Source organism: Ambystoma mexicanum, chromosome 2p, assembly GCF_040938575.1.
Source record: "Ambystoma mexicanum isolate Mex_15411 chromosome 2p, UKY_AmexF1_1, whole genome shotgun sequence".
In the NCBI taxonomy this organism is placed as follows: domain Eukaryota; kingdom Metazoa; phylum Chordata; class Amphibia; order Caudata; family Ambystomatidae; genus Ambystoma; species Ambystoma mexicanum.
Window position 1 is genome coordinate 556,841,798 of NC_090923.1, and position 14,865 is coordinate 556,856,662.

Below are 14,865 nucleotides of genomic sequence, written 5' to 3' on the forward strand. Positions count from 1 at the left end.
GGAGGGAACGACCTGACCAGCCTGGGGAGGAGTGTCCTGCTGAGGGACATTACAAGCTCATTGCAGGAAATCGCAGCACAGTTGGGCGAAACTGAAATTGTATGGTCGGAAGGTATTCCCCGGGCGCAATGGAGGGGGGCAGAGAGCCATGCAGCAGTTGAGAAGTCAAGGAGGAAGCTGAACGGGGCCGTTGCAAAATTCTGCAGGGGCAGGGGTTTCCATCAGATCAGGCATGGCTTGATTGATCGGAAAACACCCGAGTACTTCCTAACGGACGGAGTACACTTGTCCACGAAGGGAACGGAGCTCTTTTTCTGGAACATTTCTACCAAATTACTGGAATTTTGAGAAGGAGATAGGAAGGAGGGGAGCCACAGTGGGCGAGAACCCACTCAGTGGCGTGGCGGTGTTTGGGCAACCAAGCACAAATGATAGACTCCGGACGAGCCAGAAGGAAACGGAATGGGTCTTCGCTCTTCCGGACCAGCGCCTCTTGGGGGCCTAAACGGCGGGGGCGTCTGGTGGTAACGGACAAGGCTCAGCTTCCCCCAAAACAAACAGCGCTCTCCCCACCCAGGGACACCTGCACGGGCAGGATAGGCTCAGGTACAAAGGGTCGGGGGAGTTGGGGGCCTACTATACAAAAGTATAGGGGGAAGCAGGGGAAATCCGGAAAGCAAGCGCCACACTTGCAGACTGAAGTTCACAAATGTGTACAAAAATTTCTGTTGTCATGCAAATAAAACTGCGGCCAAGTTTGCCATTTGAACTACTGTGTCATGCCAATTGATTGTGCGGAAGTAGCAAGGCGCAGCGGGGTGCATGCGCAAAGGTATAATTGGCAGCAAATGCAAAATGGACAAATGCAAAGGTTATCAGCACTGCCAACCGGAGCACTTCTATTTCACTGCTGCAGGCCCTTGGTTCATGCTGGGCTCCGGCGGCACCGCAACACGGGACAGTATTGCCGCCTGCATGCAGGGGAACCCACCTCCTATTGTTCGCTCCTGGCTGGAGCCCTTCATTTAATTCACCGCCGGGCCCGGGATCACAGTGGGGACCCCAGCAGGTCTTCTATTAGCTCTGGTGGATGCGCCCGGGGCCGCAGGCACGACACAGATGCTTCCCTTCACTGGTGGCAGGTGCCGTACTGGGGCAGCAGATTAGATCCTCCCCCATGCCGCACGAGCAGAGGGCCGTGGCCGGGGAGGACCCACTGTAAAGGGTGCCTCTTCTCTTTGCCTCTCGTCTGGGGGCGGGCAGCACCGCTCTGTCCCGGCGGGAGACGTCATTTACTTCGCGGCATCGGCCGCTCTGTTCCTTCCCCCTTGGGCGTACACTTCTTTTGTTTGCGGCGGAATGCGGTGCACCACAGGGTGGCCCGGACCTACACTGCAATGAAGGCAGTGAGGTGCAGGCCAATCTTGGCTTGCGGTGGGGGTCGGGCGCTCCTCTCTTCACTCTGCCTCCTTTTTCTCACCAGCGCAAGTGAGGGGCAGGGATAGTAACTCGCGGGCTTGTCGTCTTCTCTTCTTTTTTCTTTTTCTTTGAGTTGTCGACTTCTTCGTCGCCATTGTTATGGGGGAGTGGCTGGTCATGGACATTGCACCAGCCCCCTGAGGTACTATGGGACACCAGCAACTTGGAGGCCCAGTGCCTCGAGGGATTGATGAGTGGGGGCTGGTTATGGACATCGCACCAGAACCCTGTGAGGTGCTATGGGACACCAGCACCTTGGAGGCCCAATGCCACTAGCGGTGGCAGGGCTAGCCTTACCTGCACATGCGGATCCTGGTTGCCTTTTGCTGCCAGGGGGGCCTCATGGCAAACTTGCCTGCAGGCCCTGCGTACACAGGGTGGGCCTGAAGGCCTTAATGAGAGACAAACTCAGGTAATTCCATTTGGGAGTCTGCAGCCGTTCTATTGCACGTCCCTGCAGGGCTCCCTTTTATTAGCTTGGGCCATGACACAGTCATGGCCCATCTTAAAAGGGAAATGTACATCGGAGGGACACATCCCCTTAAAGGGGCAACACACATGGGAGGGGTACTACACAACAGGTAGAATGCGACTTTACGTCGACAGCGTGGCGTGCCATGCCAGGCCAGGCGAGGCGAATACACGCGGTCTGACTGAGCTCTTGTAACATTCAGTTGATCAGGTGAAGACCCTGGGACAGCAGTTCGAATTCATTTCAAAAAGGAAAAGACGTTCTTCTCCTAAGCACTCTTTAAGAGGCGCGTGTCGTCAAAATGCAGAGGCCATATTGCAAGGGCAATAATATGAGTGGCCGGCCACGAGCAACCGCTTAATAAATGTTTTTACAGAGATGCACAAAGACGAACAGAGAAAAGTATATGGCAAGAGAATAAAAGAAAAGAAAACATTAATAAAAATATACTTTATTAACAATATGGGCAAATTCAAATGTTCTCGACTTTTTACTGTAAGATATATAATCAAGTATGTGGCTCACACCAGAAATCCCTTTGCTCTAGGGGTTGACACATCTGTATCTAAGGCTGACCAACACCCAACAATGCTGCCAGTAGCAAGGTGGACATCTATGGGAACCTGGTTAATCAAACTTCATATACTTGTAACCACATAACCCATCCAGTGCTTCAATGCGGGTAAAAGAAAATACAACAGTCTGTTCTGCCACAGAGAGGTTTGGCTTGCCTTTTTGGATTGGGGCTTTACCACCTTAAAGTTAGTGGTTATACCGCCCTCACCAAAGGGCTGTACAGAAGCCGCCTTTACACCCGCTCTGTTCTGTTTCTACATTATCCAGTTCAGTACATACAACCCTGTATGCCAAGATTTCGAACTCCTGTACAGTGTAACAGAGGTCTCAGAATTGTTGGTTTTATGAGGCAGAGAGGCAGAGAGGCAGGGATGGATTGACATTTAAAACAAAAAATGTTGGGGCTCATTTTCCATGTCGTTGTAATGTTAATGTTAAAGGTATTTGTACTGCGCACCTTCACCAACGGAATTGGTCCCCAGGTGCTCTGGCGGATCTGCAAACAAGAAGGAGGGGTGACAAATATGACCCCCACAAATGTGAGGGTGGGGATCTGTAACGTTTACAATTAAGCATAGCCAGATCTCCGCCACCAAATATTCCTCATTTGCACGTTTTGTAGGATGCCCGTTTGCACTCCACTGTGCAATTTAAATAATCGCTGCTTACCATGTACGCCTGGCAAGCAGAGTGTACAATGGATTCCTATGGAGTACGCCTGCTTTTTGCACCAGCAAGAAGCAGGCGGACTCCATAGGAATCCACAGCATTTGCACCCCATGAAAGTCCATGCCGGCACAAATGCTGTAGTATTTATATGGCGGAGAGGAAGGAAGCAGGGAAACGTAAATTATGTTGTGCCCCTCCTCCTTGCCATACAAATTAAGGAAAATGAGCCGTGACGTGAATAAATATGCAAGCCTTTTACGCTATTACTTTACGTAAGGAGCTCATACAAAATTAGCACCATTGAGTTTCTCGTCAATGGTGTGTAACACAGAGAAACTCCTCTAGCGACATTCCACGGGTTCCACTTAACGTGGATTGGCTTGTTTCCGAGCCATACCACAGTGTAATCCTGTGGATGCAATTATGTGCATCGCGCGCCGGATACACTCAATTTTTTTCTTTTTCTGGCGACGACGGAAAGTGAGAAGGGACCACACGTAGTCCCTTCTCCCTTTTTCAAGGTGGCCAGTCCCATTCATTAGTATGGAGCAAGTTGGCCCAAAATGGCGCCCTGTTGCTCCGTACTAACGTAGCAGCACGTGCATTCTTGTGTTCCTAGAACTAACGTGTACTGCAACAACACCTTTTCAAACGGCAAAAGAAATGCTGCTTGAAAAGGCATCATCAGCGCATTAGTATTCTGGGGCTGCAAACTCGGGAAAACTAGTATCTGAAGACTGCAGACCCCGCAATATTAATGGCAATAACCGCTGAGCGGCATTAAGGTAATGCCCCCGGGGCCACAGTTAAAGCCCTCGTGTAACTTAAAGCCCGGGGCATTACCTTAAGCGGTAATGGCCCGCCGGCTCGGCAGTTATTGCCATACTAACATATGATTAGAGGTGGGGCCCACTCATTACCATTGAGTCTTGTAGTGGTTGGTAAATCGCCAGTTATCCGTGGTTCAGTAGTTGTGTTTATATTTGCACGGTTTGTATCGATGGTCTGTTGTATTGTTTCAATTGTTGTTCTAAGGTAGTTGGTGATGTCGCATAGTAAAAGAACAATCATAATTATAGTGCTTGTGTTTGCATGGCGCTTTTGTTGTACGACACATTTTTTTAAATCTCTTTGATGATTCTAAAGAGTTCTTTATGTGGGTTGGTTGCCGATTGGATTCTTGTACCGTAGTTTTTTTTTTTGCTTAAGGACTGCCCATTTGTATAATCTGAGTTGTCTTTGGTATTTTATTTTGTCTAGTTGGTTATAATGTTTTCTCCATATTTTTTCCAATTTCTGTTTTTTTGTTGAGTTCCTTCAGCTCTTCAGTGAACCACCTTGCTGCCAACTTTTTTGCAGTGGCTTTGAAAGGTTTTGCTGGTGCTAGATGGTCTAGGGCCTCGGGGATCCAGTTGTTGAGAATTTATTTCGATGAGTCTGGTGTAATTCTGTTCAGCTCGGTGGTATTTGGTTGAGTCAAGCCTCTTCCAATTTCATTTCCTAGTGGCATCTAATATTGCAATTCCGGGCAGTGTGAGGGTTTAAAGTTTGATGTAGAATGGTATTCGATAGAGATCAATCCATACCATTGGTGTTGGTGGGGTGGGTGCACAGAGTCCTGCTCTCCAGAAGATTGCGTCCAAGGTGTGTCCAGCATTGTGGGTGTATCCATTTACTATTTGCTTTAACTAAAGTGTTTCCAGGAGGGCACAGAGTGAGTTAGCTGTGGTTTCTTTCTCTTTTCCAAACCAGATGTTGAAGTCTCCCAGGGTTCCATGTGATAATAATGAATAAAACAATAACAAAAACTTTATTAACTAATTAAAAATAACAAAAACAGATCAAATTTTGGGGGGGTTGAATTTGGGGGGTCAACCCCAAAGCCCCCTATTTCCCTTGCTTTATTACCCAACACCAAACCCCTCCTCACCCGTTTAAATCCCTTGCCCCACCCCCTATATACTTTTTACAGAAAATTCAGTATTTTTTCATTATTCTCAATTTGTTAAAGTCACTTTATACCGTCTCCCAGGATGATAAGGTTGTCATGGTCGGTGGATAGTTTGGGAAGGAATCTACGAAGTTTCACCGCAAAGCTCAGGTTGTAGGATGGCAGGCTGTAGATCAGAAGGAACACTATGTTGGCTTGGTCTTTGAGTTAGATCTTGACGAGGAGGGATTCGCAGTCTTCTAGGTCAGTCGACTGGAGTTGCATGGCACAGATGTGTTCTTTGTGTGCTATTGTGATTCCGCCTCATCTCTGATGTCCTCTGTTGACATGTATTAGTTTGAAATTGTGCGGTATGGCTTTGTGTGCGATAGTTTTTGGAGGTCGTGTATTTCTGTTTTGCGTTTAGCCATATATCTGAGTAAGCTACAGTTTAATTTGTCTATTTTCCCTTGTGGGTTGTTGACTATTCTTTCATGTGTCCCAGTCAGTGTGGTGTTCGTCAGGTTTTCATTACTGGGGTTTCTCTCTTGGCTGCGCATGCTAGGTGGTATTGTTCTTGGGTGTTCCATCTCTTCCTCGAGTAGTCCAATTATGTTGATGGTGGTGGATTAGTTTTGGTTTGTGCAGGGTTGTGTGTTGTTTGAGCGTAGGTGCTTTACTCCAGTCTTTGGTAATGTAGAGGGTGTTAATGGTTATGGAGTCAAGTTTCCTCCTGATTTTTTTGGGGGTGTTTTCCAAGGAGTTATCTGGGTTGTGATGTTCCGTTTTTTGGTGTTTTTGGTTCGGTGTCTTAGTGTGGTCCAGGTTAGTTTGTGTTCTTGCATGTGGATAGTTTTCCGGTTGTCTGTTATCCATTGCAGTGGAGAGGTAGCGTGAGAATTATTCTGTGTTAGCTCTTTTCTTGGTCTGTATCCTTTGTCCGTTTATCGGTGTCACCATTGGGTTCCTATGTGTTGTGAATTCTGGAGAGAAGGTTCCATCATGTTGGGTTATAATTTCCCTCCACTTTCTATTTTCCGTTCTTGCTTCTTTTTCTTTCTTGTGATGAGGCATGGGATGTGTGTTTTTCCTTTTTTTAAATTATTGCTTGTATTGAGTTGGTGAGGTAAGTTTCCTAGATCGGGTTTCCTCTTTGTTAGGCAGCTTGCGGGTCCTCGGGTAAATTTTCTTTGCTTTGTAGTTTCCTTTCATGTTTGTTGTTAGTTTATTGTTTAGCAGGTGTGCAAGGCAGCGTGGTTAGGTTGTTTCCTGGTTTTCCAGTTACATTTCCATGTGGTCCTTGTTTCCTTTATGGTTGGTGCGGACCGAGTGTGTAGTGCGGTGGTGAGCTCTGTTTTGCATTTGTGCTCAAGTCGGGTTCAGAGTGGCAAAGGCCTCCCTGTGACAACCCTGTATTGCTTCACAGTGGTGATTGCCTCCATGTGGTGTCCTGGTGTTGCTTCCCAGTGGCAGGTATTAGTGTCCAGTGGGATATACGTCAGTTATGGTGTGGCATTGGAGGGTAGCGAGATTTGATCTGTAGTTGGGACTGAATGCAGCTAAACCTTTTGTGTGTGGCAAGGAATTACTACGTGTTACTGAGTTCTGCACGATTAATAGTGGGAGGAATCAGTGCCCTGTTAGATTAGGGTGCAACAGCTTTTAGGGTGGTCACTGTGGAGGTATGGGAGTGTATTAAGGTTCAGACAGTGGCTGGGAATGTGGCTGGGCTAACTGAGACCAACAGTCACAATATGTACTTCTGTGTGCTGTGTGTGACCTATAGTACAGGTAGTTCAAATAGAGCTGTTCCTGCTGTGCAGCTACTTTCAAGATTAGCGCATTCATCTCCAATACAGCTAATCACAGAGTATATTCAGTGCCTACAATTGGTCTAGTTCCAGATTATATGCAGTACTTATGATACTGCTGGCTTCAAGAGGTGTGTATTAGCCTACAACCCAGCTGGTTTCAAGAACACGTGCAGCATTCAATAGCTAAGACTGGAGTGCAGCACAATTAAGAACAATGGCCAACTATGGCGCACGGCCCAGTTGAACACAAGCTAGCTATGGAGCGCAGTACAGTTCAACCCGATAGCCAACTATAGAGTGTGGCACAGTTCAACACAATAGCTAAGTATGGAGTGCAGCACAATTTTGCACAATGGGCAGCTATAGAGCACATGACAATTCAACAATAGGCTAACTATGGGGTTCAGCACAATGGCTAACTGTAGGGCACAGCACAATTCAGCACAAAGCTAACTGTAGAGCACAGCACAGTTCAGCAAAAGCTAAGTATGAAGCATGGCACAATTCAACATAATGGACAACTATAGAGCACAGTATAGTACAACACAAGTTAACTTTGGAGCGCAGCACAGTTCAACACTACAGCTAAGTGTGGCGCGAAACACACTTGCTAACTATAGGGCACAGCACAGTGGCTAACTATGGAGGGCAGCTCAGTTCAATACTATAGCTAAGTGTGGAGCACAGCATAATGGCTAACTATAGAGCGTAGCACAATTCAATAATAGGTTAACTGTGGGGTTCAGCACAGTTCAGTACAATAGCTAACAGTAGAGCGCAGCACAGTTCAACACAAGCTAAGTATGGGGCACAGCACAATTCGGCATGATGGACAACTATACAGCACAATACAGTACAACACATGAGCTAATTATGGAGCGCAGCATTGTTCAACACTAGCTAAGTATGGAACTGTGCTGCGCTCCAAAGTTAACTTGTGTTGTACTATACTGTGCTCTATAGTTGTCCATTATGCTGAATTGTGCCACGCTTCATACTTAGCTTTTGCTGAACTGTGCTGTGCTCTAGCACATTGGCCAACTATAGGGCAAAGCCAAATGGCTAACCATCGAGGGCAGCACAGTTCAACACAATGGCTATCTATGGGATGCAGCACAGTTCAACACAATGGCTAACTACAGGGCACAGCACAGTTCAACACAATAGGCCTCATTACGAGGTCGGAGGTAGCCAGACTGTTTTTACCGGCATGGCTACCCCCAAACTCGGCTTCGGTTCTGGGTGCCGCGAAAGGGGAATTACCGGGCCATTCTGACCTCAGCGGACCCGGTAATTCCCCTTGCGTAGGAGCCGGAGCCGGTACGTCCCCATTCCCATTGAGCTCCTAGAGGGCTCAATGGGAATGGGGAGGATGGTAGCAGCGGTACCCTTCATAACGGTACCGTTGCTAACATCCAGTTCTGCTCGCGGGTGCCGCTCTGCACACCTGGTCTGACCAAGCATGCAGAGCGGCACCCGCGAGCAGAACTCGTAATGTGGCGGTACAGTGACAACGGCACCGACAGCACTACTGGTGCCGTTGTCACTGTATCGCCACAATTGTAATGAGGCCCAATGGCTAACTGTGGAATGCAGCACAGTTCACAATAGTAGTAGTATAAGAGTGGCAGGGTTTTCTGGAGCACAGTAATGGATGTGCTCCCCGCCCATACCACCTTACCTGGTTGTCGCTGTAGGATGACTTCTCAGACGTCCACGAGCAAACGGGGCAAACAGGGAGGGGAGCTGCCCTTTACCGATGGCTGCCCGGCAAAGGCTGCCCTAGGAGGGTCTCTAATGTAGAGCAGTTCTGGTCAGGTGCAAAAGCACCAGCCAATCCTAACAGTGTGACTGGCCTGGGAGGAGGGGAGGAAGGAGGGGCAATGAGGGAACTGGAAAGAGGTTCGAGATGTGCAGGAAAGAAGCCCCGGCATGGATTCAAGGTAAGAAGAAAGGCTTACCTCGCTGATGCTGCTTCTCTCGGTATAGCAAGCAAATGAGCCACCTGAAAGCACGGTAATAATATAAAAGCTCTCATTGTTCAGGGGCAGTTCCAGTCAGGTGCAAAACACTGGTCAATCCGAACACAGTGTGGGTGGGCAGAGAGGAGGGGAGGGGAGGAATGACAGACAACGAGGGAGCTGGAAAGGAGGTTGGCATGTGCAGGAAAGCAGCCCTGGCACAGATGCAAGGTAAGAAGAAAGGCTTACTTCGCCATAGTGAGCAAATGAGTGCCTTAAAGAGACAATCAAGGAGACGTTAGCTTACCCTCTACTCTCAACAGAACATTTCCCAAGCGAATGGCTTGTGCATAAATGTCCTCTGCATCCCGCCTATGTGCAAGAGCTGCATTACAGAGATTACAGACCTCTCCCCAGAGCTATCGTTGTGGTCGTCTTCCCTGCACTACCAGACACAGCAATGTCTCTGTGGCTGCCTCCCCCCGCCCCACTCCCAAGGAGTCTTACCTATGTTCATGGTCTGCATGGCTTCCCTGAACATGTCATTGCTGAAGATGAGGGACACCAGATCCTGGGTGGGTTTGTCCAGGGAACACGGTTGGATCTTCATCTTTACCTTTTGTAACTCCCCATCAACTGTGTCCACCTGAAGGAGTGAGGAAAGGGTTAGGATATGGACGTTGCCTGATCTATGCCAGAGGGACCCAGATGAACTGAAGTCCTTAAAGCCCTCGTAAACTTTCCCAGACTGAGGTGCCCCTACTGCTCCTCTCCCTAACCAAGGTTCTTTTTGGGCTCCCTTTGGCAGATTCGCAATCCAACATCCATGCACAATGATGGCCAGGCACACTAACCCATGAAAATGCATACATGATATACTCGCTGGACAATCTAATCACTGTTCCACTAAATGCTCCAATGGAACACCAGGCAAAACAGCACAATTTTGTACAACTACTACATCATGTGTGTGACATGCCTCCACTGCCACAGAAGGCCACCACATGCCTTTCCCGAGGGATACCACTTTTTCCCTCCAATCACCCCTCCCATGTCTAGGCCTGGGGAAGAAACCAAACATTTGTGAAAAGCCTCCCTGAGATATCTATACCAATCCTCTCTCCACCTCATCTTCTCCTGCTCCAGGAAAATGGAAAGTACAGCTGCAGGGAAGTTTGTGGACAAGGTTTGCATCAGGGTATGCCACTCACCTTCACAGTGACCTCTGCTTCTCCGTCTTCCTCATCCCCCTGCTGCAATTCAATCATAGTGTACTTCCCTGCATGCTCCACAAAATGTTCACGATCAGCCCAGTTATTCTTGGTTTTATCCTTAAACTTCTTCTCAAAGTCTTTCTTGGCATCTTCCAGGGAGGCACAATTTGTCAGCTTTGACTTGCCAGTCTCTCCCTACATGGCAGTAGAGATTGGGACAAATGGTACAGGGCGGTTATTCACTTCTCCAAAATGCAGTTCAAAACATATTGGATCAAAAACTAAACAGACAACCAACCATTATCAGTGCAAGGGGTATTACTGTCCTGGGAGGAACACTAACATTTAGGTATATGATCAAGCTAAGAACTATTTCCAAAGAGCAGCAAGCTGTACAATGAGCCTTCCAATAGCAGCAGGAGCATGTTTAACACATTGTGCTATGCACCGAGTTATACTATATAGGGTGCGGTTCTAGATTAGGTTACAAAACTTGGCAAGTAATTTGGGTACTATAATCAGGACTGTATATACTGATGTAGATGGCCATTGAGATTTACGGCTAGGCTGTGCTCAGTAACTCCAGCCGCCCACGCCAATCCGGGTGTTAACTTCAAGTAAGTACGAATATGATCTGCCGCTCTTCACACTGCCGCTTTAGTATTGTACTATCCTTGTTCTGAGACGAAGTTTTGTCGTCTGTATGAATATACATATTCGGCTGCATTCGTATATGAAGATTCGTGCTTTACTTAGCCTGCAGTATCATAGACACTTCTCATTTACGTACTTAAGTCTGTGTATACAGTTCGTCTGTCAGACTTCTGCCAGCAGCCAGCTAATTTTTTAATTAGTAGCCACTTTTTAACTGTATATGACTTTATTGGGATATCTTTAGTTTGTTTTTGTCATATGCGGTTTAGGCTAATATTATTTTTTGTTTTTTAGTACACTAGGCGTACATCTGCTGACACGATTTGCTTCGTTGCATCACCCTCCAGAAAGCCACCGTACCATAATCCTTGAAGGGGGCTACTGAGAGCAGTGTCATGTTAACTACAGGTAACAATTGACCGCTCGCATTTGATTTCTTTGGTTGTTGTAGTCACTTTTTTACCTTATGTGTGCTTCAATCAATTTTTCATTTTCCACTAGTCATAACTCCATTGGCGATACGATTCCAGCATACGATCCATCCTTGGCATTTTGCATATTAATGGCTACTTATATAAGGTCTGTTTAGTCTAGCATATTGCATCTATTCAGCCATGATATTTTTATGCCGCATGTGGGGGTGTCTAGTGTTTTCCTGCCTGGGTTATTTCGACCTTTGTGGCCCCTATGGTGCACCTTATTAATTTTAATTATAATTTTTACACTCTCAGGGTCGGTGCCTCGCCTCTGGCTTTTCTAAATAAAATCCTGCTTCTGGGGTCGTTCTCATTTAGATATACTTCCCCAGCACAAATGTCTAGTTTTATTGGTTCGTAACAGGTGGCACATGGTGGCTATATACAATCTATTGTTGAGTTTAGTTCATGTGATGGGACACTGCCGCATATTTATGTAGTAATGTTCTTTTTCTGCAGCTTCTCGCTTTGTATCTCCTGATGAAGACGTTGTTTACTATACACTCTACGTCGAAACCGGTTGAGTTTATTCTTTTAGGGATGTGATCTACACAACACTTCTCCTCACAGATCCGCCCTTGTGATAGATTGTTTTTAATGAATTCTATTGCTGTTTGTCTAATATATTTGTAAACATTGAAATATTCAAATGGGATGTGATGAATGTTTGTCCCACTCCCAATTGGCAAATAATGTTAATTAATTTAGTTATCTTTTTAGCCATTGTTGGTTGGTTGAATGTCACTATGTATGATGTATGGTTTGGATGCTGCACTATGAATGTTTGTTGAGATGGATGTATTTTAGTCACAGTTATTTGTTCATCTATGCTGTTGTGTTACGTGATTTATTGATGCTCTACAAAGTAGAATGCCATTAATTGACTTGTTTAAATTTTTGTATCATGATAAATAAAATAATTTGATACTTTTGTAAATAATAGTGTTTTGCTCTCTGGACATCTCTTCAGTTTCTCGTTTTACGATAATACTCTGGTCCAGAGGATAGAGTTTTCCTGCATCTTTCCGCTTTTGCATTAATTCAGCCCGTGGCTGTGCAGGTTGGTCCTGTTTTTTGTATTTCTTTGTATCCCTCTCTTTGGGAACTACGTTTTACCTCCTCCTGAGGAGGCTGCAGGGTTCTCCAGAGGCCAGGTTACCGTTTCTGAGAGGGGTTGCACCATGGCAGAGTCAGACACCATTTCTTTCACTGAAGCACAAATAGCAGAACTGATTGAAGGCCCGTCGTTTTTTGAAAATCTACAACTCCCAGTTCAGGATAATAATACTTCAGGTGATGCAGTTCTCAGACTCAAAAAGAAACAATTTCGTACTGAGATGCATGGGCATGTGCTGAAGGAGTACCTTAAGTCCAGTATCATCCCGCAAGGTCTACAGGTTAAGATCATTCCCTGTCTATTTTTGGATGATATGGAATATAAAGTGGCTTTCAGTCAAGTGGCGACTAAGTGCAGTCGCGATTTATTAGTTCTTACCATCACTACTGCCCAAAGAGTCAGTCAAAAAATTATGGAAACGGTACTTGAATAAGAAAAGGCATTTTTGGCCAATACTCTCATTAGTGAGGCCAAACAAAAACTTGAACAAATAGAAAAATCTTTCCTGGAGTTCAAAAATATAACCATTGAAAAAAAGACAAATAAACTCAAAAAGGAAATTTCTATGTTCAAAAAAGAGATTGTCTACCCTTACCTGGCGGAAGATTTTAACCCTCAGACTTTTTGGAAACAACAAGGCAACCAACACGGAATGGCTGGCAGAAGGCGGGGTGTCACTTTTTCCTGACACCTCCTCTAATAGCTCAGGCAATGAAGATCCAACCAATTTGAATCCAGGGACTTACCCTTTTCGAGGAAGGGGCGGCCCCAGAGGCCGCAGGAATTTTCAGCAGAGCAGAGGCCTATACAGACAGCCTCACATGCAACTGCAGAATGCCCCTCCACAGGGCCAAGGGCACCGGGAATTTCAAACCCGCAACCGGTCCTACAGGTGGTAAATGAGCTATTACCCATCTTTAATTTATCATCTCGCACCCTTTCTGAACCAGAATTAGCCATACTAAAACAAGGCCTCTCGTTTGTTCCTACACAAACACCTAGTGCGATGCAGCTCACTAGTGAAATCCAAAAGTTTCTGAGGAAAATTAGATTGAAAGTGTTCTTCACTGACAAAGAGAATATTTGTGAAAATAATACTTCGGGTTTGGCCAAACCTTCATCTTTCACACCTAATTCAGCCGATCTTCCACCCGAAGTTCTCGTTTTTGAAACCATTGTGCTTAAGGAGTTAGACAAATGCTTGACACATCCCAGAAGCAATTTAAGACCTAATCTAGAACTTGCAGAATTTCATGCAATTGACTCTCTAGCTCAGGATCCCACCATAGTGATTAAAGCCGCCGACAAAGGCGGGGGGATAGTGGTCTGGGATGCAGAATTGTACGATCAAGAAGTCTACAGACTTCTCAGCATACCAGGCCACTATCAAAAAATCACTGGTGACCCTTCTACATCTATAAAAAAGAAGATTCTTACGTTGAGTGAAAGTGGTCTTCATGAAGGATTCTTGTCCTCTAAGGAGTATGAGTTCATTAATTCGTCTGAAGAGAGAATTCCGCTCTTTTACATTATTCCTAAAGTACACAAGGACACTCTGAAACCTCCCGGTCGTCCCATTGTTTCTGGCTGCAGTTCCATTTTAGAACCTCTGTCCAAATATATAGACACCTTTATTAAACCACTTGCTATGGCCACTCCCACGTTTCTTTTGGACTCTAGGGATGTTATAAATCTGGTTGAAGCACGCCCTTTTGATTCCTCCACACAAATTTTGGTCTCTTTGGATATTGAGGCGCTTTATACTAACATCCCCCAAGACAAAGCAGCCTCCAGTCTACGCATTATGCTAGACAGACGGCCTTTACCTCCTGCTGTCCCTACTGAATTCCTTATTAATTGTGTTGAACTAGTGTTGTCCAATAGTTTTTTTTAAGTTTAAGGATGCCTACTTTTTGCAAACTAAGGGCACGGCGATGGGCTGCACTTTTGCTCCTAACTTGGCCATCATTTTTATGTCTTTGTTTGAAGAAAATCATGTGCTTAGCGTCACCAACCCCTTTGTCAAACATATTAAGTTGTATCGTCGCTACATAGACGACATCTTAATGCTGTGGGAGGGCGACTCTGCTACATTGAATACATTTATGGTTTGGCTGAATCAGGTAGATCCCAATCTTAAATTCACTTTTGAATTTTCCACCTCTAGGATTGCGTTCCTTGATTTATCCATTTTTGTGGATGAAGGATGCTTACAAACAGAATTATATAGAAAACCTACAGAACGCAATACAACTTTGCAATTCAAGAGCCAACACCCAAAAAGCCTACTACGGAATTTACCGTATGGTATGTTCTTACGGTTATGACGTAATTGCACTAATATTTCCAATTTTGACAAACATGCAGATGTACTACAAGCCAGATTGTTACTTCGGGGTTACCCCAAAAAATTGATCAAACATTCCAGAAAAAGAGCGCGGTATACCAACCGGGATGCCCTACTTAGTGTACGCCCCAAAAACAAAGAGAGAGAACAAATTGT

At 45.7% G+C, this 14,865-nt stretch overlaps 1 protein-coding gene across 1 annotated transcript in view; it reads right to left on the minus strand.

Moving 5' to 3' along the window:
• Positions 1 to 14,865, minus strand: part of LOC138566554 (protein mono-ADP-ribosyltransferase PARP3-like) — a 503,923-nt gene that overhangs the window by 159,330 nt on the left and 329,728 nt on the right. Inside the window, exons 4-5 of the mRNA XM_069644027.1 lie at positions 10,113 to 10,310; positions 9,409 to 9,547 (exon numbers count right to left, since the gene is read on the minus strand). Coding sequence (XP_069500128.1) covers positions 9,409 to 9,547; positions 10,113 to 10,310 — 337 coding nt within the window. The remainder of the gene's footprint in view (positions 1 to 9,408; positions 9,548 to 10,112; positions 10,311 to 14,865) is intronic.